This window comes from Puma concolor, chromosome D4 (assembly GCF_028749965.1).
Source record: "Puma concolor isolate L17-30 chromosome D4, mPumCon1.1.hap2, whole genome shotgun sequence".
Lineage (NCBI taxonomy): Eukaryota > Metazoa > Chordata > Mammalia > Carnivora > Felidae > Puma > Puma concolor.
In genome coordinates, this window is record NC_141679.1 from 84,958,319 (window position 1) to 84,984,324 (window position 26,006).

Genomic DNA, 26,006 nt, shown 5'->3' on the forward strand with positions numbered 1-26,006 from the left:
AGATATTTGTTAACAGAAGAGCTTGGGACAGAGGCAAAAGGAAAGAAGAAATATAAAAGAAGCATCATTTTATATTCAACAGTGACTGCTTATTAGTCAAGAAAAATTCCTGGCCTGGGACAAAGGGACCAGTTATAGTGGTTGATAAAGTGACGATGGTGGTTGGTAAGGCGGTGTTTGGAACTGTGGCATGACCCATACGAAAGAATTCTGTCAAACTCCAGAACTCTGTCCACACACACACACACACACACACACACACACACACAAATGAGCTGGCAAAAACTGTCAGAATCAACTTTTTAGGAACTCCAGAATGTAATAAAAGCCTTACCAGAACCAGGGGAATGCTGAATGAGGAAAAACAACCACTGAATTTCAGCCAGGGAACTCTGTGGCACTCTGCCTCCCCGTTAGCCTTCCCCCAGCTCACAGTTCTGGCAGCCTCGCGGACAGCAGCCTGTATCCCCTTGCAGGGCAATCTCTCCACTGTGGTAGGAGGAGCCTTTTGTTTGCCGTTAATCAAATCGCTCTCTAGACCTTTGGATAGATTTTTCCTGAAGATTCTTTACACATTGCTCACTAGGAGTTTAAAGATCCAAGTTATCTTAAAAATACAAAATGTAAAAGTTTTATGTCCACATTTAATTTCCAGCAAGTAGGAAAAAAATTCTATTTTTAAATGACTTTAAAAGCATCACCTGAGTAAATGTATAGAGTTGTTAAAAACCCTTTAATTTACTCATTTAAATGCAGGGCCGAAAGCACTTAGAGCGGTTGTTTGTTTTTCCTTTTCAAGGGAGGATACTATTCTTCCTTCATGTTTTACCAGTAGCCTAGGAGCACGGTGGCTGTTATTTTGAGTTCCGGGTGTGCTTAAAACATGCTGACTTCCAGCAAAGCCCTCAATTCTTCGTTCAGTTGAAGATACACATATAAAGCTGAGTTACGAGGCTTGTGGGGATTGAAAAGTAATTATGTTATTTGGGAGTCATCTAACAAATAGAAAACATTTTTAAAAGGCCATCAGCTCTAAGGAGAGATGGCTCTGAAAACACTGTAGCTTCTGGTATGGACTTTTGTGGCTGTGTATATGGTGATCAAGGCAAGGTTCAAACTAGACTGATTGAATTCTGATGCCTACAGGATAGTCTGTTCCTATGTTTTCTTTCTGTTGAATTAGTTTATTAACTTTTGAAAAAATGTACTGCAAATTTAATGTCATTTTACCGTGCAAAATGGTTTCTGTGCATTTTTTAATTTAACCCTCAACAACTCCATGGCATGCATACTGTTACTATTGCTGTTTTAGAAATCAAGAAACTGAGGTTTAGGGTAAATAAATTTACCCAAGATTACATAGTTGGTATATGGCAGAACCAGACAGACCCCACTGCTGATTCCGAAGCCTTTTGATTTTTATGATGCTACCCACCAGTCACTGATACCTGATTGTTCAATCTCTGACACTGGGTGATGGAAAGGCATAGGTTCAGGTTTTTTTTAACTGATACACTTTTATTCTAGGGGTACTTAAAACCTTGATCAGAATCTCGTAATATGCATTTGTTGCAGTCTGTTTTCATATCAGTAATCTGTCTTTCAGTTGTGATAAACCAAAGCCATTTTATTTTTCAGGTCCTAAACATGCAACTTTCGGATGGAGGACAAGGAGATGTCCCTGTCGATGAAAACAAACTCCACGGTAAACCTGATAAAACCTTGCGCTTTTCCCTCTGCAGTGATAATCTGGAAGGAATATCTGAAGGTGAAGGGTTACTTCATTCAAAGAGTTGTGTGATTCAAGTAATACTTTGTTTTGCGATCTTTAAAGGAGCCTTATAAATTATACCATCTGTTCCTCTCCCTGGGGAGAGTAATGAAGTTTTCCTCTAATGATCTTAAATAGTTGGCTATAAAGATTGTTTCTAGAATAAATTAAGATTTTAAGAAAATAATTTAAAAAAGAAAAAGATTGCAAGAGACCTTTGATCGTATAAATGGAGAAGATATGTCTTTATTGAGGCTTGAATAATACCAAGTTTCTGTAGTATTGATATATACCAATGCTTATAGAGCTCCTTTAGAGGATAATGCATGTCTAGGTGGGAAATAAATGGACTCACTAGTATTTCAGGATGTCGTGTATACTTTTAATGTTCTGTATTTCTTTATTCACACACTCATACCTTGATAAAGCAGGAAGATAGAATGGAAGTAGGAATAAAATAGAAAGTTGAAAGCTAAGATTGAGAATTCATCATTTCATGGACAAGGACAAACTTTTTTAATGAAAAAAGCCCAAGTTTACTATCATTTCAAACATAAAATAATAACTTCTTTTTCTCTAACTTTTCAGAATAGGTAGTATATAGTCATTCTAGAAAATGCAGAACATAAATGGAATCATCTGTAATTTTACCATTCTATTAGTAACAGCATTTTGGTTTATTTATAGCCAAATTAGGTTTATGTTGTTTTGTAACCATTTTTTGTCTAACAGTATAGCAGTGATATTTCTCTTTGTAATTTAACATTCTTAAATAGCCTAGGTTTTTTTTTTTTTTTTTTTTTTTTTTTTTTTTTTTTTTAATTTTTTTTTTTCAAAGTTTATTTATTTTTGGGACAGAGAGAGACAGAGCATGAACGGGCGAGGGGCAGAGAGAGAGGGAGACACAGAATCGGAAACAGGCTCCAGGCTCTGAGCCATCAGCCCAGAGCCCGACGCGGGGCTCGAACTCACGGACCGTGAGATCGTGACCTGGTTGAAGTCGGACGCTTAACCGACTGCGCCACCCAGGCGCCCCAAATAGCCTAGGTTTTTAATTTTTTTTTCTTTAACTTCAAATTGGCATAATTTACTTAAACATTCTTCTGTTGTTAAACATATAGGTTGCTTCCACTTTTCAAGAATTATAAGAAGCCCTTCAACAAGCAACCTTACATGAATTTTTGAATTGTTTTCTTAGGATAAATTCTTAGAAGCACAATTGCTGGCTTAAAGGGCATTTATATTTTTAAGGTACAAATGCAGTATTAAAAACACCTTAATCAGGGGCGCCTGGGTGGCGCAGTCGGTTAAGCGTCCGACTTCAGCCAGGTCACGATCTCGCGGTCCGTGAGTTCGAGCCCCGCGTCGGGCTCTGGGCTGATGGCTCAGAGCCTGGAGCCTGTTTCCAATTCTGTGTCTCCCTCTCTCTCTGCCCCTCCCCCGTTCATGCTCTGTCTCTCTCTGTCCCAAAGGTGAATAAACGTTGAAAAAAAAAATTTAAAAAAAAAAAAAAAAAAAAACACCTTAATCAAAACAAACAAATGAAAGCATCTTAATCTGTTGTGTTATCAAGGCATGAAAAGTTGCATGGTGGCTCACGAGTATTAAAGAGCTCACTCACAGTTGAAACATTTCTCTAGGTCCTTCAAATCGCTCCAATTCGGTATCTTCTCTAGACCTGGAAGGAGAGTCTGTATCAGAACTTGGAGCAGGACCTTCTGGGAGCAATGGAGTCGAAGCTCTACAGCTATTGGAGCATGAGCAAGGTAAAGTTAAGTTGAACACAGTTGCTCAAGTAGCAGAGAATTTACCTGGTTGCGAGATAAACTGTATTTCCATGTAGGCTAGCTGTGTTCAGTAAAAGAATAAATTTAAGCTGATTATATAATGACCGTTAAACCTGCATTTATACATGATTCTTTGAGTTCCTAAAAATGTTTGGTTGGTAAATGAATTTTTTAGCCTTAAATTACATAGAATAATTAAAATGAATTGCTTGAATTCTATAATATTTGGCATTTTAGTTCTGTAGTACTGACATTTTAAAGGATACGAAGATAAATACCTAGGGCTTAAGGAACTTACGATAGGGAGAGGATGGTACACAAATAATTAACAGTATCATAAAAGTGCTTTAGCAGTTCTGAGTTAGAGATACGTGTGGCTTAAAGTGTAGGGAAAAGCTTGTTGGGGAAAAATTCCTAGCCTTAAAGTCTGGCTGGCATTGTGTTGGCAGAAACTAAAGACAGGGCATTCTAGGTGAAGGAATAGAGTAGTATAAGCAAGTCATAGAGGTGGGAAACCGTAGTACTTACTCAGGAACTAGCAAGTAGGGGAATAATGCGGGGTAAGGACTGAGAAGTAGATGGATCCCTTTTGTGCTCTAGGAAGATTAGTTTGAAAAAGTTGTTTGGATTTGTCCATTTAAAGATCATGGGAAGCCTGGGTGGCTCAGTCAGTTAAGCATCCGATTCTTTTTTTAACGTTTATTTATTTTTAAGACAGAGAGACAGAGCATGAACGGGGGAGGGGCAGAGAGAAAGGGAGACACAGAATCGGAAGCAGGCTCCAGGCTCTGAGCCATCAGTCCAGAGCCTGACGCAGGGCTCGAACTCACAGACCGTGATATCGTGACCTGAGCTGAAAGTCGGACGCTTAACCAACTGAGCCACCCAGGCGCCCCATGCATCCGATTCTTGATTTAGGCTCAGGTCATGATCTCACAGTTCGTGGGATCGAGCCCCACCTGGGGCTCTGCACTGGCATTGTGGAGCCTGTTTGGGATTCTCTCTCTCCCCCTTTGTCTCTGTCCCTGCCCTGTTCATTCTCTCTTTCTCTCTCTCTCTCTCTAATAAGAAATAAATAAACTTAAAAAAAAGATCACTGATGGCCTTCAAAGGAGTGTTGAGGGCAGGTGCAGATCAACTGGGTCTGAGGCAATGATTCTGAGACCTGAGTGAGCATAAAAATTACCTGGGAAATAAAAAAAAAAAAAGGCCATTTCCCATATCTCATTTCCAGAAATCCTGATGCAGTCCATTTTTAGAAAGGAAAAGAGCATTGCTAGTTGGGATATGTGTGGCTTGAATAAATGTAATGTTAAATTTTACTGAATTAGTTTGTCCTTGTATCAATTAGGTTTAAATTTTCTGCAAATAAGAGAGAAACCTAAAATAGTAGCTTAAGACAGAAGTTGAAAGAATATCACCTTTTTTTTAGTTTATGTATTTTGAGAGAGAGCATGAACAGGAGAGGGGCAGAGAGAGAGAGAGAGAGGGAGAGAGAGAATCCCAAGCAGGCTTCGCACTGCCAGCGTAGAACCCAATGTGGGGCTCAAACCCACAAACCAGGAGATCATGACCTGAGCCGAAAGCAAGAGTCGACGCTTAATCGACTGAGCCCCAGGCGCCCCCAAGAATATCACTTTTTTTTTTTTTTTTAAACATTTTTTTTTTAACGTTTATTTATTTTGAGACAGAGAGAGACAGAGCATGAACGGGGGAGGGGCAGAGAGAGAGGGAGACACAGAACCGGAAGCAGGCTCCGGGCTCTGAGCCATCAGCCCAAAGCCCCACGCGGGGCTCGAACTCACGGAACGTGAGATCGTGACCTGAGCTGAAGTCGGACGCTTAACCGACTGAGCCACCCAGGCGCCCCAAGAATATCACTTTTTTAACAAGCCCTCTAGGTGATTGATCTTGTAAGTGGTTGGTGGTCTACATTTTGTGAACACTAGGTTAAGAAGTAAATTGAGGCAAATTATAGACTGCTTGTCATTAGTCAAGGGAAGAGAGAAAACTAGTATCAGGTGGATGTATTCAAGTCAAACGAAAGTTGTTTTTTTTTTAGTATTGGTTTATCAGTTGATTATTGCCAGAGTAATGCTGCATACCAAACTACCTCAAAACTTAGTGACTTTACAACAATAAACATTTATTTGTGCTCTCAGGTCTGTGGGTCAGCTGGGAGGTTCTGGTTTGGACTGGGCAAACTCATGTATCTATAGTCACTAGTAGGGAGCTCTGCTAATCTTAGCTGGGGGACAGTTGGCCCGTGAGGAGCTGCTCTAGGATGACCTTTACTGTGTTTTGTGTGGTCCCTCATCCTCCAGCAGATTAACTTAAGCTTATTCTCATGGGAGAAGCAAGGGTGAAAAGAGAGCAGAAGTTTATAAGGACTTTTAAGGCCTAGCCTTGAAACTGGCACACTTCCTCCTTACTCTTTTGGCCAAAGCAAGTAACAAGGCCTTTGCAAAGACAAAGAGGGGAATGTTTCCCGTTTTGTTTTTTTTTTCGTTTTTTTTTTTTAATTTTTTTTTTTTCAACGTTTTTTTTATTTATTTTTGGGACAGAGAGAGACAGAGCATGAACGGGGGAGGGGCAGAGAGAGAGGGAGACACAGAATCGGAAACAGGCTCCAGGCTCTGAGCCATCAGCCCAGAGCCCGACGCGGGGCTCGAACTCACGGACCACGAGATCGTGACCTGGCTGAAGTCGGACGCTTAACCGACTGCGCCACCCAGGCGCCCCTTTCGTTTTTTTTTTTAATCAAAGTCACACTGCAGAAATTACCCCAGTTAATCTACCAGAAGTGGGGGTACATATTGCTGAAAGTTCAGAAGGTGAAAGAGTACATTTATAGGGCATTGATTCAGTGTTTTGGTACTGCATGCTCCGTGTTAATGATAAAATATGTATCTTTAAAGTTGATTTAAAAAATTATAGCTGTGCTACCATTTTTAAAGTGCTTAATTTTGTTTTTGATAGCTACAACACAAGATAATCTTGATGATAAGCTAAGAAAGTTTGAAATACGTGACATGATGGGACTGACAGATGATAGAGATATATCAGAAACAGTGAGTGAGACGTGGAGTACAGATGTCTTAGGAAGTGATTTCGACCCTAACATTGATGAAGATCGCTTACAAGAAATTGCAGGTAACTGCTGTTAAATTTCTCTGGAAGATTGGTATTTAGTTATTCATATCCACCTGCCCTTCATGGGTGGGAACTTCAGCCTCTGACAGACATGGTGTGTGTGTTCGCACTAACTGGGGAACTGAGAAAAGTGTATGTAACCAGGCACTTGTGTATTTTTTTTCTTTGCCTAAATGTAGGTAGTGTTTTCCCTGCCTGCACTTAACTCCCCCTCCCCCACCAAAAAAGAAACTAATCTTCTGAATTAGCTTCTTGTTTTCAGGACATAGTACATATTCTTAGGATATTCTTTTGAGACTAAGCACATTACGTGAAGATGGAAATTCTTAACAGATTATAGCCCCAAAACTTTCAGAATAATATAATATTGAGATTCTCCAAAAATTGAATATAATGTGGCACGTGACTGGCTCATTCAGTAAAACATGTGACTCGTGATATCAAGGTCATAAGTTCAAGTCATAGAGCCTACTTAAAAAAAAAAAAAAAATTCCCGGAAGGATTAATTCAGTTTCAAAGAGTAACTACTTTTTTCTTTTTTTTAGTACCAAGTTTATTGAGGTACAACATCCATACTTTAAAATTCACCCTTTTTAGGATACCATTTTGTGAGCTCTGAAAAGTTTCATACAGTCTCATAAGCACCGTCTTCGTTTTCTCTTTAAATCATGGAACCTTTCAGGCAGATACAAGAATCACGAACTCTGTGCACATCACTCGTTTTCAACTATTACACAGACACAGGTGGCTGGTTTTGTTTCATCTCTTCTCTCACCCACTACCCTTTTATCCTCTCCCCAACCCAACCCAGTTCTGTTTAGGCAAGTTCCAGACATTATTTTATTTGTAATTATTTCACGATGTATCTTTAAAAATGTAACTTTTACCAGTAACCGTTTGCCAAAAGTTTTTTCAGGCACTGAAGTAGCATTGTTCTTTTATTAGGCGTAATCAGAAGTAGTGGAGCATTCTGAACTTGAGTATTTTTAACACAGGTGTATTATAATGTTCATTCCTTTCTATTGGTATTTTTCAGTGGTGTAAATAGACTTGTTAATTGGTTCCGCATTACTTTGCTTCTGGTGCCAAAGTAGTATTTTTTCTGGCAATAAGCTCTCTTTGAGCAATGAGCTATATTTGCAGTGGAGTGAGCGTTCCAGAAGATGTGTATTTTCCTGCAAATATACTTTATTGCTCTGAATATGTGGCTAATGTGCCAGAAGAAAACGTATCTGGCCAGTATACCTTTCTGTGGTTAAGTGTCTCTGTTTGAGAGGTTTTAATCCCTGTTAGGACTGTACATTTTAGATATTTAGGGACACGTAAAAATTTGCTAAAAAACCAAGATGAAAGCTAGCTGAAATGATCTAATGTGTGTTTTCTCTATGAAGAGTCCAAGGTGAACAGGAGGAAACTGAGGAAAAGGAGCATGTGCCTTTGTGACCAAAGTGGGAAATTTGTGATTTTAGTGGTGTTATTGATTGAAATCACACTTACCTTGGCTTCCTTCTTGTGGGTAGAGTAGAGATTATGTGTTGGTTTAGCGTTTGGTCCTTCTCCATGATCACTGCTCTTTCCATCAGGATCTTCGTTAACCCTTTGCTCCCCACTGGTTATACAGGTGCAGCAGCAGAGAACATGTTAGGCAGTTTACTGTGCCTGCCAGGTTCAGGGTCAGTGCTTCTTGACCCCTGCACTGGTTCTACCATATCAGAGACAACAAGCGAAGCTTGGAGTGTAGAGGTATTGCCAAGTGACTCAGGTTAGTATGCCGTCATTGTTTGCTTTCTGATTTGCACAGAAGTTTTAAATGTAAGGTATTTTAATTTCTGTATCATGTACATTTTGTTAGGTGTGAGGCAATCACATTGCTAAGAATTTCAAATGGACAGTTAGGTTAAGGCATTTTCTGTCCATCAAGAAAAAATGCATTGTTGCAGGGCATAGGCAAAGATGGCAGGTGCTTTTTGACTCTGTGTGTAGTTACTTGTAAGCATTTGTTAGCAACTCACCGGAGTTCTGTGTGGGACATTGAGTTTGGTATCTCCCACTAACTCGTCACGAAATAGGAATAGCAGTACAACTTGGACCCTGAGCGGTTGGGTGTCTGGTAAGCATGCCTAGATTTATCCTGGGGAGAACTTGACTCTTTAAAAGGTACCTAGTATATTTTTGAAATGTACTGAAATTGAGACTCTGGAGTCCTGAGAATTATTTTGTGCAGGATTATCATAAATGCATATAAAGTGTTTTGTACTTTCTCTTTTCTTATGTATTGCATTTCTGCTTTGCTGATTATGAAGATAAATCTTTGCTTTCAATGAAATGTCAACTACCAAAATGCAGATTTAAGTAACTGTGTGTCTGAATTACATTCTTTGTGATCTGCTTGGCTCAAGAATAGTTAAGTGATTCTGATATGTGTTTTATAATATTAATGCATTCAGACATGCTAACCTTTAGATAAGGAGACAGTAGGATTAGCTTACCATCTATTGAGCATCCATAGGAGTTATTTTTAGAAAATAGTTGGTTTAATGCTAAGCTATTCTGTATTTTCTTGTTGAGTTTACTTGTTAACCAACAGCATACGTTATGAGATTAGTGATCTGCAGGCGGAGTTTTCACTTTTGCACGATAGACTGGCTCATATTGGGATGAAAATCACAACCTCAACTTCTTTAACACTCGATCTGATCAGCTGTTCTAACTGGCCCAGACTTAGAAATCTGTTTACAATGATTTCATTCATGCTCTGGTAGCTTTCCTCATCTGGGTCACAAGCTGAAACTGTGGCATACTAACAGAATCACTAATGTGGCGCCTCATGTCTTCTGTTTAGAGGCCCCGGATCTAAAGCAGGAGGAACGTCTACAAGAACTGGAGAGCTGTTCTGGACTGGGCAGCACATCTGATGATACGGATGTCAGGGAGGTCAGTTCCCGCCCCAGCACACCAGGCCTCAGTGTTGTGTCGGGTATGTCTGTCTTGTTTTAAGGAATAAGGATTGCAAGGTGTGTTCCCACCTCCCCATTTATAAAATTGCTAACAGAGAGAGATGTTTTATTTACGAGTTGAGGAATTTTCTGGAAACAGAATTGTTTCTGAGGGACCTTAAATCTCTGAGAACTTAATACGTGGCTCTATGGAGTCTGTTGAAGTAATTGGCAAATGGTCTGTGCGTGTTCTCTCTCTAATTCTATCTGTTCTTGGTGGCCTCTGCTACTGTATTTAGATACCACATGATACTTGTGATTATGTTGTACAAATCAAGGTAAACATATTTAGGCAGTAGTACAATAAAAAGGATATGATACCCAATGTCTTACATGTATAAAACTGGGACACAAAAAATTTGAGAATATTTACATTTCTCCAAACTTCATATACTTTTTGTGTGGTTATTTTGTTCTTCTTGCTATTTATTTTTTACTTTATTTATTTTAAAGGCATAAGTGCGACCTCCGAGGATATTCCCAATAAGATTGAAGACCTGAGATCTGAGTGCAGCTCTGATTTTGGGGGTAAAGATTCTGTCACTAGTCCAGACATGGATGAAGTAACTCATGGTAAGAAGTAGAAATGAGAGTGACCTAAAAATTATCCCATTCATGGGTGACATTGGCAGTCTTCCGTGTCTGTTGGTGATAGTACCAGTTGTTCTAGCACTTTGGGGCATGATTTGGCAGCAGGATAGAAGGCCTTGAAAATTCAAAACTAAATGTGGTTCAGTTAGTCCACTTTAGGAATGAATTGTAAGGAAACAGTTCCATGTATGCAGAAAGTCTTGTGCTTCTAATAGCATTTATACTGGTGTTGTCCATAACATTTATACCGGTGTTCTCTATAACATTGATTCGGCAGAAAACAAGAAACAACCTGAGAATTGGAAACTAGAATTCCTACATGCATTTTGATGCAACCACTCAGAATTTATGCAACTGGATTTTAAATCCTCTAAAGCATGTGAAATAACATGGAAAATTTTGGAAAATTTATCCTAAAGAACTCCCACATATAAGATAATGAAACATTACAAAACCGATCATAGAGAAAGTTCAGGAAAGAACTACCAAAATGCTAGCAGTAGTTTTTTTGTTCTGAGTACTGGGTTTTTAGATTCTTTTTCTTTTTTATAAAAAAATTCTTTGTTTTTTCTGAACCAAGGTTTCTGATCCTCCACACTATTGGCATTTGGGGCCAGGTAACTCTTTTGTTATGCAAACCCGTTCTGTGCATTATAGGATGTTTAGTGGCATCTCTGGCCTCTACCAGGAGCACAGCACCCCTCTTCTTCCGCTCTGGTTGTGACAACCAAAAATGTCTCCAGATAGTGCCAAATGATCCCTTGGGGCACAAAGTAGCCTGATTTGAGAACTACTGTTGTAAATGAACAATTTTCAGAGTATAGTCTTCTGGACCACTAAGGGCCCTTTAGGCCCTTTTGGGGGCTGCAGGGTATGATGTCAGAATTGTTTTCATAATCGTAAAAGGTTGTTGTCTTTTCTCTGTGTCGACATTGACACTGATGGTGCACAGGCCAAGGTGGGTAAATTTGCTGGAGCCTTAGCATGAAGCAGAGCAGTGATAGCAAAGTGTTAGTGGTCACTGTATACTCTGTTAGTTAGAAAGCTTTGCTTAGAGTGTCTTTCATGAAGCAGTAAAAATTATTTAATTACATCTCAACCCTGAGTACACATCTGTCTAAAATTCTGAGGAAATATAAAATACCCCTAACGCATTTCTCCTGCATTCTGAACTGTGGTGAAGTGTCTCAAGGAAAAGCACTTGTATGGTTATTGGAGCTGTGAGCTTAACTAGCTGTTTCTTTTCTTGTTTGTTCTTTACAAAACACCATTTTTACTTGAAAGAATGACTGACAAAAACTGTAGTTATTCAGATTTGGGTGTTTGGCAGGCATTTCTTAAAAATTAACAGAGTGAGCCTATCACTTCAAGGAAAACAACTGACTTTATTGCCAATGATAAAATTCACGCTTTCATATAAAAATCAGAATTTCGGAAAACTTGTATCCACCTCCATGACCTTGACAGCTTTCTGATACGTAAAGACTTTTCTGGGGAGATTGGTGGTATTATTAAGATTGTGGTTTTTTAATGTTATGTATTGAAATGTGTCAACCTGTGGAAGATCTGTATATCTAATTAAACCAATATTTTCCAGGTGATCAATACATGATGTTACAAAAATCATTTAAAGTGCAAGAAAGACAGACCAACTAATTTTAATGTAACAGAGTACAAAAAGTTCATTGATTTGGTGTCACATTCCAAATTGTAGCTTACCTTTAAAATACTCCTTGTCAAGATTTGGTGTGGTAGCACAGAAGAATGTCCACAGTTATCTGAAAAGGCTGTTATATTAAAATATCTTCCCATTTCCAACTACATGTCTGCGTGAGGCCAGCTTTATATACTTCAACCAGAATACATACCGCAACAGATTGAAAGTAGAAGCTTATGAGAATCCAGAGGTGTTCTGTTAAGCCACATGTTAAAGGAATTCGTAAAAATGTAAAACAGTGTCACTCTACTTGTTTTTTACTTTGGGAAATAATTTTTCATTAAAAAAGAGTTATTTGTGTTACCATTTAATGGATATGTTTAAATGAATTAATATATAAATATTTATGTTTGTTTTCAGTTGTAATTTATGATATGGTAACTATCAATATGCACAACCAACATAAATAGGCTCTGAGGGGCAATAGTTTTTAAGAATGTCAAAGTGTCGGGGCGCCTGGGTGGCGCAGTCGGTTAGGCGTCCGACTTCAGCCAGGTCACGATCTCGCGGTCTGTGAGTTCGAGCCCTGCGTCGGGCTCTGGGCTGATGGCTCGGAGCCTGGAGCCTGTTTCCGATTCTGTGTCTCCCTCTCTCTCTGCCCCTCCCCCGTTCATGCTCTGTCTCTCTCTGTCCCAAAAATAAATAAATGTTGAAAAAAAAAAAAAAATTAAAAAAAAAAAAAAAGAATGTCAAAGTGTCCTAACAACAACAACAAAAGAATGTGAGAGAGTCCTAAGACCAAAATGTTAGAACTGATATTCTAAGCTGCCTTTCATAACAATACACTATTTTTATAATTTTAATAAAGGAAGGTGAATATAAGACCTAGAGCAAAAGAAGAATCAAAAGGCTTAAAATCCAAGTACTAGCGTTCATTATCATGAAAGAGCTCAGACTCAAAAAGTTTAGAGTAATAGTTTCTTTTATATATTTAAAAATTTTAGCCTCTGCATATTTAATTAGCTGTTTCAATATTTCTGATTTTGGCTGTGTAGACATATGCTTAGAGGAGTCATTTTTACTCTGTAGCTGAAAATACTTCGAGTTTGTTTTGTGGTGTAATGTGGTATTATTCATTTTTGTTATGAGTTCTTTTATAGTCATTTGCTGAGAGCAATATCAGAATTTCAAATTTTACAACTTTCTATTTATACTCCTAGGTAATATTCCCCTTATTTTTATAGGTAGAAGGAAGACGAGACTCAGGGAAGTTGTGACATTCTGAAGATTTTGATGTGATTTACATTTTTTGGCTCTACTCTTTACATTAAATATAATACAGTTTGGCCATTAAAAGTAATCAACATGTGGATGCTAGACCACTTAAATGTCATTAAAATCCATGTAGGTAGATAAAAACATACCATGAATTTGAAGTAATCAGAATATATTAGGTTCTTTTTTTTTCTTTTTTTTTTTATTACTTAAAAAAAATTTTTTTAATGTTTATTTATTTTTGAGAGACAGAGACAGAGCACAAGCAGGGGAGGGGCAGAGAGAGAAGGAGACACAGAGTCCGAAGCAGGCTCCAGGCTCTGAGCCGTCAGCACAAAGCCCGATTCGGGGCCTGAACTCACGAACTGTGAGATCATGACCTGAGCTGAAGTTGGATGCTTAACCAACTGAGCCACCCAGGTGCCCCCTAAATGTTTATTTATTCCATTTGAAAGTGTGCACGAGCAGGGGAGAGTCACAGAGAGAGAGGGAGAGAGAGAATCGCAAGCAGGCTCGGCACTATCAGCTTAGAGCCCAATGTGAGGCTCGATCTCACAAACTGCAAGTCCATGCCCTGAGCTGAAATCAAAAGCCAGATACTTAACCAACTGAGCCACCCAGGTGCCTTGTTTTCTTCCTTCCTTCCTTCCTTCCTTCCTTCCTTCCTTCCTTCCTTCCTTCCTTCCTTCCTTTTCTTTTTTCTTTTCTTTTCTTTTCTTTTTTTTTCTTTTCTTTCTTTCTTTCTTTCTTTCTTTCTTTCTTTCTTTTCTTTCTTTCCTTCTTTCTTTCCCTCCTTTTCTTTTCTTTCTTTCTTTTCTTTTCTTTTCTTTTCTTTTCTTTTCTTTTCTTTTCTTTCTCTTCTCTTCTCTTCTCTTCTCTTCTCTTCTCTTCTCTTCTCTTCTCTTCTCTTCTCTTCTCTCTCTTCCTCTCTTCTCTTCTCTCCTCTTCTCTCTCCTCTTCTCTCTTCTCTTCTTCTCTCTTCTCTCTTCTCTTCTCTTCTCTTCTTTCTCTCTTTCTCTCTTTCTCTCTTTCTCTCTCTTCTCTCTCTCTTCTCTCTTCTCTCTCTCTCTCTTCTCTCTCTCTCTCTCTCTCTCTCTCTCTCTCTCTCTCTTTCTCTCTTTCTCTCTTTCTCTCTTTCTCTCTTTCTCTCTTTCTCTCTCTCTTTCTCTCTCTCTTTCTCTCTCTCTTTCTTTCTCTCTTTCTTTCTTTCTTTCTTTCTTTCTTTCTTTCTTTCTTTCTTTCTTTTCTTGTCTATGTTTATTTATTTATTTATTTTGAGAGAGAGTAAAGAGGACCGAGCAAGCAAGGGAGGGGCAGAGAGAGAATCCCAAGCAGGCTCCTCCCTGTCAGGGCAGAGCCCGAAGTGGGCTCGAACTCACGAACCATGAGATCATGATGATCTGAAATCCAGAGTTGGATGCTTAACTGACCAAGCCACCCAGGTACTCCACATTCTTTTTGTTTTTTTTTCCCTGATATGCCCCTCAAGTTTTATTGATCAGAAAAGGAAAACCTTGGAAGAATGCTAGAACCTTTTTCACTGTGTAGGAACTCTTACTGAGTGATGAGTTCTGATTTCTTACAGTTTGCCTGTTTGTTTTAGGCGCCCACCAGCTGACCTCTCCTCCTTCTCAGTCAGAGTCTCTACTTGCCATGTTTGATCCACTGTCTTCACATGAAGGTAAACTAGTCAAATGAGCTTTTTGACTCTTACCCTGGGCAGGAGAACAGAGCCAAAATCCTTTGTTAATGCCTTTTTTGGCATTAAAATGCCTAGTTCTGTCTCAGTTGCAAACTTTTTTTCCTCTTGTTCCAGGGGCTTCTGCTGTGGTAAGGCCAAAGGTTCACTATGCCAGGCCATCGCATCCACCACCAGATCCCCCAATCCTGGAAGGAGCTGTGGGAGGAAATGAGGCCAGGTTGCCAAATTTTGGTTCCCATGTTTTAACTCCAGCTGAGATGGAAGCATTCAAGCAAAGGCATTCATACCCTGAAAGATTAGTTCGCAGCAGGAGCTCTGATATAGTCTCATCTGTCCGGCGACCTATGAGCGATCCCAGCTGGAACCGACGTCCAGGGAACGAAGAACGAGAACTCCCTCCAGCTGCAGCCATTGGTGCTACTTCTTTGGTGGCTGCACCTCATTCATCATCTTCATCCCCGAGTAAGGACTCCTCAAGAGGAGAGGTATGGGACACAGGCCATATCGAAGAATTGTGCTGATTGTGGTCAGCTTTAGTGTTCTATCTGCCTGGCTGTCTTGTTATCTGAAATTAACATGGCATATATAAATCTAAGAGGAAGGACAGACAGTAGTTATGATTAAGGGTGATCTGTCCATCTAGTTTGTCCACAACTGTGGTCCATGGGAACCCTGTACTGTTTTGCTTTTGTAGTAATATATTATGCATTTTTGTGACACTTTTAACTTTTCTGCAAGCAATTTTTTATTTAATTTCATTTAAACCTTACAGTTTCCTTCTGAGTTGAGAAAGTAAATGATTTGTCTGAGGCCACATGATAGGCCAGTAAAGGAATTACAGTTTCTGCTCTTTGACATGTGATCTTAATAACTCATGATAATTGGTGATCAAAACAAGAACTCTGAAGTTGGTTGGATCTGGGTTTGAGTCCCAGCTATGCCACAGGCAGACTATGTAACTTTGGGGAAGATGGGGAGATAACCTTTTTTAGCCCCTTATTTCTCATCTATAAAAAGTTTAATAGTAGTATTTATCTCCTAAGGTGACTGTGAGGTTTAAATGGGACTATATATATCCTTACACTCAATATTTGTCACGCAGTGCATACTCAGTTTTATTAGTACTACTACTGCTGTCGTCTCTGCTACCCCTCTAGACTTTATTTGCATTACGCTTACACCTTCCCTAAGTATTTATTGAGTGCCTGCTGTATGCTAGGCTCTGTATTAAGGTTTCAGTTTATTAACAGTAATGAGATAGTGCCTGCCCTCAAGCAGATCATAGTCTGGTGCTTAAAAGGTGTACTTCCATATTTCAGAAGCAATAAGAACAGTTTGTTTTTAAGACAAACAAGAGTGGTTTTTGTATTTCACAGACAAACTGAAATCCTTTTCATAGTAATTTATCCTGCTGTCCAACTCCAAATAAAGCATCAAACTTTTTCTACAGACTGAAGAACGCAAAGATAGCGATGATGAGAAATCAGACAGGAACAGACCTTGGTGGAGAAAACGTTTTGTTTCTGCCATGCCTAAAGGTAATTTTATAAAATATTAGAATTATATTAGCAACAAGAAGCAAAGCCCCCAAATCTCTTCCAGAGAGCCAATATGTCAACTTCTCTGTGAGGCTTGCTGGGCCTAAGTTTCTAGCTGTTTTGAGGGTATAGAAAATGGTTTCACTCAGGTGAATGCTAAGACAGACCTTTAGAAATGATAGTTCTTGTTCATTGCATGAAGTGGTAGTGGTTTCATACGTGGAAGTCAGGCAGGTGACGGCTGTTTAAATATCATATATTGTTGAAGTTAAAGATAGGACTTTTGACATAGGTATTGCTAATAATTATTGCAGGAAAAAGGGATGCTATTGGTAATTAAACATTGAAAATTTATCCTTTACATTCCTGGAATAACTTAAGCTTTTTATGGTTATGTTCGTTGAGAATGTTTATATCCTGAATATTAGTGAGTATTTTGGAAGGCAGTTGTATAAAATCGTTTTATTTGCTTTCTCTTTTTTTTTTTTCCTTGTGAATAGCCTGGCATTGTACCAGTAGATATTGAGAATTGAGTTGACAAAAGCGTCTCTTCCTGCAAGGAGAGATCGTCCAGGATTAAAGCTAGGGACTTCTTCTGAAGGCCTCTTCTCGGCACTGTGGCACTCAGGAGCTGAGGAACACTGCTTTCACGCCGCACTCAAGCCCACTTGATGAGGAGAGAATGAGACTGAGAGCTTTGAGTGTGTTGTTTTTGAGCAGAGGTTAAGAGGCAGTGGTTTTGATTTAGTCCCAATAGATTCGAATTAAATCATTCTTCCTGTGGCAGATGACCCCAAAGCAGATTCTGCAAGCTTCTGTAAGAACCTTCAATGCTATCTTAAGAACGATTATCAGTTGACACTCGGGATTTCTTAGCTTTTAAACTTTTCACCTTCCTTTCACTTAGAAATGTTGGCACACCAGTTAATACTCCAAAATGACTGCTGTCTTCCGAGTAGTGCAGTATGTTATATGTCACACTACTGACTTTATTTAATTTCCAGCTCCTATACCATTTAGAAAGAAAGAAAAACAAGAAAAAGACAAAGATGATCTGGGGCCTGACAGATTCTCAACACTCACAGGTTTGTAGACCATGGACTTCCTGGCTCCTTCATTCCCAGAGCACATATTTCATAACACTTTTTCTTGGGTGCCATAAGCGTTGCCTTTCTAGAAGAATGTGTTTGTGTGTGTACAGTGGGGAGTATGTTCTTCATAGCTCTGTGGTATCCAGTTGGTGGCCACAGTGAATCTCAGTGTGCTCTTCCTGCAGACCGCCACCACCATCATCATCCTCATTATCATAACTTCTGTTTATGAGGAGGCTCCCGATCCTGGGCCTCTAGGCATTCCCTACAACTCGACATGTCAGTGGGATGATGACACGCAGTGCCTTTTAGGAAAGTGTGGTGATGGTTCTAGTGCGATGCATGCCACATCTTTGGAACGTTGATTGTATAGTTTTCGCTAATGTTGATCAGAGAATTCTAAATTTATTTCCATCTATAGTTCTTGATTATTCGGGATCATAGGGAAATTCTGCTTGACCTAATCGTTTCCTTTTTGTGTGATAAAATGTTCAAACAATATCATAAATTTATGAACTTTGCCAGTTTTTTACAGCTTGAATCCTTTTAACATTGCTGTCTGGCCCAAGGAAAAGACACCTAGGGGTTGGGTTTTACTTTATTCAGCATTTGTATTTTTGCAGCTTTCTGTTTGGCATATTATGAATGAGCACCCTAAAAGGAATGAGTTTGAGGAGTAGTGTTAATGACCCAACCTTGAGTCTGATAGCTTTGTACTGTTTCCGAGGACTGTAGAGCATCTAGAGGGAAATTAATTTCTCACCTCCTTTTTTTCTTACCTTGATTTTCAATTATGTTATCCCACTAAGTTAAAATGAAGATTTTTATTAAAAAATGGCATAGGTTTCCAAAGAACATCCTCCTCAGAGAGCTCAGTATAGTACAGGTAGAATCCCATTTTAATGCATGTTATTCTAATATCTGGCTCCTTCTAATTGGATGTATTTCCATGGTCTAGCATACCATCTGGTGAGGTGACTTTGTGGGAATGAAGGGCTTTGGAGAGCAGGAGCTGGGCTTCCAGGCCATGGTTCTGTGGGAGAGCCAGCAAGCCTCTCTTATTCAATCAGCAAATACTTTCTGAACATCTGACTCGTGCCAGGCACTGTGCTAAGTGTTGTAGTTATTAAGTCAAATCACATGTCCCGTCTTCTTCAGGAATTACAGTCTGATTGAGAAGAATTGGAAACATTTGTTTCCTGTCCATGTTCCTAGTATTAGAACACCACCAGCATTTATGGAGGGAAATTCTTATAATGAAATCTGTTTTTAAAATGTCGAATCAGTCATTGGAGAAGTTATAAGTTATTTTTTACTTGTGTCTTTGGGCAAACATATTTCTTGGTTCTTGGTGCCTAATCTAGAAGCTAAGTAGGGTAAGTTTTTTTCCATAAGATACTTCATTTTCTTTGTATTTGATTCAAGCAACTTAGATTCCCTACTAATGTAGAAATATTTCTACCCAGTTCTAATTAGTTACCTGTTGAAAATTATCATTAAAACAATTTTTAAATGTTATGAAAGGATATTTCTTAACAGTCTGTCCATAATCCAGTCATCCTAACTGTTCTTTATTTTTTTTTCCATGTTCTTTCTCAGTCTTTCCATATTTGTATGTGGCTTTTTCATGACTGAATCAGATTATATGTGTAACTTTGCATCCTTCTTTCACCAAATGTGATTTCATAAACCCTCTCCAGTTTCTACTAGACATGGTTGGTTTTTAATAATTTGTAGTGACTCACAGATAATCTGTCATATCATTTTATGGCCTCCTGAATGTTCTCTTACTTTTGGATACTTAAATGGTATCCAGTTTTTTACTGTGAAAATAATGCTCACAGCTTCATATATACAGCATTTTTTGTTTATTTCCATTATTTTCCTGGGATAAAATTCTTTTTTTTTTAATTGTTAATGTTTATTTGAGAGAGAGAGGAAGAGAGAGAATCCCAAGCAGGCTCTGTACTGTCTGCACCAAGCCCAATGTGGGGCTCGATCCCACCAACTGTGAGATGATGACCTGAGCTGAGGTCAAGTCAGATGCTTAACCTACTGAGCCACCCAGGTACCCCTTCCTGGAAAAAATTCTTTTTTTTTTTAATTTTTTTTTTTTCAACGTTTTTTATTTATTTTTGGGACAGAGAGAGACAGAGCATGAACGGGGGAGGGGCAGAGAGAGAGGGAGACACAGAATCGGAAACAGGCTCCAGGCTCTGAGCTGTCAGCCCAGAGCCTGATGCGGGGCTCAAACTCACGGACCGTGAGATCGTGACCTGGCTGAAGCCGGACGCTTAACCGACTGCGCCACCCAGGCGCCCCCCTGGAAAAAATTCTTAAGAACGGCATAGAATTAGAGGTTATAAGTGACATTATGGCTTTACGATTAGCCAAATTTTATTCCCTTTTTCAGAGCCCTCAACAGCACTCAAAACCAATAGCAAAAAGGTACTCCCCTTCCAAAGAAAGATTTTGTAATGATAGATGTTTTATCAGTTTACATTTTGAAGATCAGATTTTATTAGAACTCTTTTCTCATGAATTCAAATACCATTACAGCAGAAAGATTCAATTACTTTGGAAATCCTCTTTTTCTGTAATTTACTGCAATTATACAGAGATATGGATACTAAATTTTATTTTCCATGGAAACGGAAGAGCCCATGAGCATATACTGCTTAACCTTTCTATACCTGATTTCCTCCTCTAGAGAGTGAAGGTGATAAAAGTACCTCCCTGTAGGGTTGTTGTGATGATTGAGATTGTTCGTAAAAGGTGCTTAGCACAGTTTCTGGCATGTGGTAAGTGCTCAAGAAATGTTAGCTGCTATTATTATTAGCTGCTATTACGCACACCCATATATAATCTAGTGATTTTTTATGTGTTGTTAGACTTCTTGAAAAATGGGATTCTACCGGAATACGGACATTTGTGGTTACCTGCTTGGTCTGGATCTATGTCAGGAGTTTGCATTTCACTATAGAACTTTATTTTGTCCCATGGATCTGTAGCAGCTCTTTGCTTTGATGACTGTTAATTAATGACTCTGCCATCTTAGGCTCCAGGAACACATTTCAGTGTGCTGATTTTGCTGACAGGATAATGGTCCTGAAAGTAAACAGTGCTCCATCTGTGATTGTGATAAGCTTTTTCTCCCTATACCCCGGGTACATTTCCAGCACTCTCCAGCAGTGGCTAGATTCACAAAAGTGCTCTCTTCCAGCAGCTTCACTGTCATGGTCAGATTTAGTGAGACAGAATATTAATATCTAAAGGTTTGAAATGTGTAGAGAGAGAAAGTCATACAGCAAGAATGGAAGAAGGCATTTTTTTATTATTTAAAAGGGATTAATTCTAAATTTGATACTTTTTTTTACCCTTCAGCATGGAGATGTCTGAATAAATGAATCTGCCTATAACAATGCATTGTTGGAAGTTCTGTTAGCATGCATTGCTAATAACAGTGACTTGAGTTATAAGCACTTTAGAAACCCATCATCCATTTAGTCTGCACTGAATTTCTTAACACCATCATGCAGAATTTTGGCGATGATGAGAAAGTGGAGCTAATCCTCCCAATTGCGTGCTTTGGCAAGGCTCTCAGACCTAGAAATGGGACGAGCAGGCAGCTGCATGGTGCCTCTTAACATTGAGATATGTGCTCTTTTTAAGTCTCACCTCCTAATCCGTCTTTGGGATTATGCTACTGGTATCATACTAACATCAGAGTTGGTGCAAACCAAGGGAAGCTAATTCTCTCACTCTCCTTTCCCCTGCAGATGATCCCAGCCCTAGACTCAGTGCACAAGCTCAGGTCGCTGAGGATATTCTGGACAAATACAGGAATGCCATTAAACGAACCAGCCCCAGTGAAGGAGCAATGGCAAACTATGAAAGTACAGGTGATAATCATGATAAAGATTTGAATATAGTTAACCCTAAACAGTGTGGGGGTGGGGGGTGGGGAAGGGGGTAGGGGCACCAACCTCCTGCATAGTTAAAAATTGATATGTGACTTTTGACTCCCCCAAAACTTAACTGTTAATAGCCTGCTGTTGACTGGAAACCTTAACAGTAACAAATAGTTAACACATATCTGTATGCTTAATACACGTTTAATACACTGTATTCTTACGGTAAAGTAAGCTAGAGGAAAGACAGTGTTGTTAAGGAAATCATTGTTAAGGAAATACAGTCACAGTACCGTATGTATTTATTGAAAAAAATCCATGTAGGGGTGCCTGACTGGCTCAGTCAGAAGAGCCTGTGACTCTTGATCTTGGGGTTGTGAGTTTGAGCCCCCACTTTGGGTGTAGACATTGCTTAAAAATAAAATTAAAAAAAAAAATAAGGAAAGCAAATCCATGTATATGTGTACCCATGCATTTCAAACCTGTGTTGTTCAAGGGTCAACTGTACTAACTTTGGTATCACAGTGAAAAAAGTGATCTGAATAAAAAGTAGCTTTTTAATAGCTACTTTGAATAGTGTTCAGAAAAATATGGTATAATCCCCATGATGAAGAGGAGAGGAAAAGTATATAGTATATAAAAGCATAAATTGTATGCACATGTGTTTATGCTTGTATGTGCACAGTGTCTCTGGAAGAATCTGACAAACCTGTAATGTGAGCTGGCTCAAGGGAAATTCATAGGGAGCACAATGGGAAGCCGGAGTAGAGGAGAACTTCCCATACTTATTATTTTGAAAAAAATAAATAACAACAGATTTGAAAGAATAGTACAGTGGAGGTCCATATTCCCTCTACCTTTATCAGGTGTTAACATTTTGCCACCTTCTCTCCATGTATTTTTTCCTGAAGCATTTGAAATTATCTCCTAATAAACATATTTGCCCTATGTAAGGACAGGATCTTTATTATATTAACGAATTTTTATTCCTTTTGATTTTGTACATGAACATATTCTCTAAATTGGTTAATTAGAAACATAAAAACTGCTGCGGGAACCACGGATCTGTCCTGGCTGCATTTGTGAGTTCGTCCCAGCTCATTCTTGGGCAGTGGGAAGGGCGCTCAGGTCTCCCAGCCTCCTTACTAGGGTGCGTGGTTCACCTCAGCAGCCAGCTAGCCCAGGGCTTTTACAGCAAGCCACTTTCTGACTGGGCAAGACCCCATGTCTATAAAAGAGGGTTTTATGTAGAATGATTTTTGAGGCTCCTCTTGGTTCTGTGGTTCAGTGAATCTGATTAGAGCATTATCTGTTTAGTCACAGACGTTTGTTGTTTTGAGTTAAGATTGGTACAGGAAGTAAAAATCATTCACTTCTCAACAACTGCTCCCTTGATTTATTGTCATTGCTATCAGCTTGTTTAAATGAAGTGCTTTTCCTTCTTTCTCAAAGCACTCCAGCTGAAAAGCACAGTGCAAATTTATTGTTGAGTTGCTCTGAACACGTACTAGTGCTAGGCCCCCAGGTTAACCTGCTTATCCTCTCTGGGGGTGGGTTTGTGTAGAGGTCATGGGTGATGGTGAGAGTGCACAGGACTCTCCTCGTGAGGAAACACTGCAGAACATGTCGGCTGATGATCTCCCGGACTCCGCGAGCCAAGCGGCCCACCCTCAGGACTCCGCTTTTTCGTACAGGTATTTCTTTGAGAGGATTGCGAATTTGTGGGTTTGGACTTTCCATCAGCACTGTTGTCACTGCAAGTCAGGATTCATTGAGCCATCTAGTAAATGTATAAAGCAGGGGAGTCGTCTGGGTGGCTCGTTCAGTTGAGCATCTGAATCTTGATTTCGGCGCAGGTCCTGATCCCATGGTTGTGGGATCGAACCCCACATCAGGCTCTGTGCTGAGTGTGGAGCCTGCTCAAGATTATCCCTCTGGCCTTCTCCCTCGTTTGTGCTCTCTCTCTTAAAAGAAAAAAACCAAACCAAAAAAAAAAAAGTATAAAGCAGAGAGAATGAATGAAATGCAGTTTCCTGAGAAAACCTTACTTCACTTTGGATTCCATACATCAAACACTTTAATTCAGGAGTGAAAAAACAACCACCTCGTGTGCTCACAGGGGCCACATACGTCCTTTAAATGAAACAAGTGGCAGTGCCTTTGCAGACCCCAAGCTCCCTGCCCACGTGGGAAATGCTGGGGGAGACCAAGTGGGTGGTAGGGTCAGCCGCAGTTTCAAGCAGTAGAGTGATAGAAAGGGCTTCTTGTCGAGTGGTGAGCTTGTCTCGTGTCAAGATCAACCTTTCTCAGGAGACCTGGTGGACAGTGTTCTTAGTTTGGATGGTGAGATGGTTCTGGTGACTTCTGTGGTCCCTCCTGACCCTGGCATCGTGGCGCTTTCTCATTCTCCTCCCAGTGGCCGTTGTGGGATTTGGTTTATGTTACAGGGTCCAAAAGGATTTGTTTGATTCTGGTGACTTTACAGAATAGTCCTGGCTCAGAGCATTTTTATATAGCCTTGCTCCTCGGGTAACAAGTAAAGCCTGTTCCTTTAAGTGAGCTGTCAGTAAATTAAAAATTTTTTATTTCTGCTCGAAACATCTGAGTCCTGAGGTAGCATATTAGTTTGTATAGTGAGTGTTCATAAAATATGACCATCTCTGGATAAAGAAATTAATGTACTTTTGGTTCATTCTTCAGAGATGCAAAAAAGAAACTGAGACTTGCTCTTTGCTCTGCGGATTCCGTTGCTTTCCCAGTGCTAACCCATTCAACAAGGAATGGTCTACCAGACCACACAGACCCAGAAGGTAAGTTTTTCCTGTATTTATAGGTTGGATCATATGAAACCGCCTGTATTCCACTGTATTTAAGCTGTGTAACAATTCCATATGGTTTAGTTCTGCTGATCCATGGTAGAGCAGAATGGGATATCCCAAAGGCTGAGGGATGGTATACAATGGAAATTCTCAACAATAACAGAATTCTGTTGTTTGTTTGTTTAGACAATGAAATTGTTTGCTTCTTAAAAGTTCAAATAGCTGAAGCAATTAACCTACAAGATAAGAACTTAATGGCTCAACTTCAAGAAACTATGCGCTGTGTGTGCCGCTTTGATAACAGAACTTGTAGGAAACTGCTGGCCTCTATTGCTGACGACTACAGGTAATTACCCAGCTTGCTTCACTTGTCAGCCTATTTTCAGCTCCAAGTGTCTTTTTTTATTTCACAAGTGAATCTGGGCTTACTGCAATGTGCTTGGCTGTGTTTACCTGGATGACGAACACGTTTGGATATTTATCTGGAAGTGTAGTTGTAAATGAGCAGTTCTGACTAACAGAGAAATTCAGTTTCCTTCAGCTTTGCACAGAAGCCGTGCTAGCAGAGATGAGGCCAGAATAGCTAGGATATCCTTCTCCTTTTTTTCGGGGTGATAGGAAAAACTATTTCCTGGAGTAGGGAAGGAGTAGGCCTAAAAAGTGCTGCCCTCTGTCTGCTGCTAGCCCTTTGCTAACAGTTCAGGAGAAGAATGTAATAGAGATCCTTGGGAAATGAAGAGGCCCCTGGGCTTAGGGAATGGGCACTTTAATGATTGTTACAATTAGACTCTCAGCAAATAATTGATGATAACGTTTAATGGTCTAGTGGTGTATTAACCTATATTTTGTAATTATTTTAGTCTTCTATAGCTATCAATTTCCTGTGAAGTATGAGGTCCTATCCTACCAACATGGAGACGGTGGGCCAATATAAAATAAACCAACGATGCCAAGGGACTTAGTAGCATTTAGTGAGTTGGGTAGCTAAGTGTTCAGCCCAGTAGACGTTATTCTTCACAAATACGCACAATGGTTCTGTTTCTTAAGCAGGCAGCATTATTAGTCCTCAAGACACTTGTCTGCAGCCTGACGTGGCTAATTGGTAAAACCAAAGTCTATGAGAGAAAAAATTAAGACTCTTAGTCTCCAAAAAAGTGTGCACTGTACGTATGTGATGTCCTGCAAAGCATATTTCCTTTTAGGAAAAGGGCCCCCTATATTGCTTATCTCACTCGCTGTCGGCAAGGACTGCAGACCACACAGGCTCACCTGGAAAGGCTACTGCAAAGGGTCTTGCGGGACAAAGAGGTGGCCAATCGATACTTTACCACCGTCTGTGTAAGGTTGCTGCTTGAGAGCAAAGAAAAGAAGATCAGGGAATTCATTCAAGGTAACTAAAGACCTTTAGTTGAAGCATCTCTTCAGCCATGGATTCGTGGGGAGATTTGGAAATTTTTGTTTTGCTAATTTGAGTATCTGCATGTCTACAAGTAGTCCCTTAAACTCCCACGTGTTTTATGGATTCTTAATTAAACCTTAACGTCCAACCAATACGTTCCATTTTTATCCTGGATCGAATATCTGTAGTTTATACAAAATTGGGAAAATTGGTTAGAGTTTTGGATCCTGTGTATGTTTTTCTCACATTTAAAAATAAAGCATATCATTTTTAAAAAGCTTTTAACTTTTTAATTTTTTAAATTACACTATAATTA

At 39.4% G+C, this 26,006-nt stretch overlaps 1 protein-coding gene across 5 annotated transcripts in view; it reads left to right on the forward strand.

The window, feature by feature from the left end:
- The window catches only part of GAPVD1 (GTPase activating protein and VPS9 domains 1), a 78,367-nt gene that overhangs the window by 41,568 nt on the left and 10,793 nt on the right, over window positions 1-26,006 (forward strand). Inside the window, exons 8-22 of one of the 5 annotated variants that reach the window (XM_086684018.1) lie at window positions 1,639-1,768; window positions 3,412-3,537; window positions 6,538-6,711; window positions 8,333-8,473; window positions 9,554-9,688; window positions 10,161-10,280; window positions 14,834-14,911; window positions 15,047-15,417; window positions 16,383-16,470; window positions 17,475-17,555; window positions 21,341-21,463; window positions 23,037-23,166; window positions 24,173-24,282; window positions 24,478-24,637; window positions 25,494-25,681. In XM_086684018.1, coding sequence (XP_086540144.1) covers window positions 1,639-1,768; window positions 3,412-3,537; window positions 6,538-6,711; window positions 8,333-8,473; window positions 9,554-9,688; window positions 10,161-10,280; window positions 14,834-14,911; window positions 15,047-15,417; window positions 16,383-16,470; window positions 17,475-17,555; window positions 21,341-21,463; window positions 23,037-23,166; window positions 24,173-24,282; window positions 24,478-24,637; window positions 25,494-25,681 — 2,155 coding nt within the window. The remainder of the gene's footprint in view (window positions 1-1,638; window positions 1,769-3,411; window positions 3,538-6,537; window positions 6,712-8,332; window positions 8,474-9,553; window positions 9,689-10,160; window positions 10,281-14,833; window positions 14,912-15,046; window positions 15,418-16,382; window positions 16,471-17,474; window positions 17,556-21,340; window positions 21,464-23,036; window positions 23,167-24,172; window positions 24,283-24,477; window positions 24,638-25,493; window positions 25,682-26,006) is intronic. The other 4 variants (XM_086684019.1, XM_086684020.1, XM_086684021.1 and 1 more) reach the window with 4 other exon arrangements.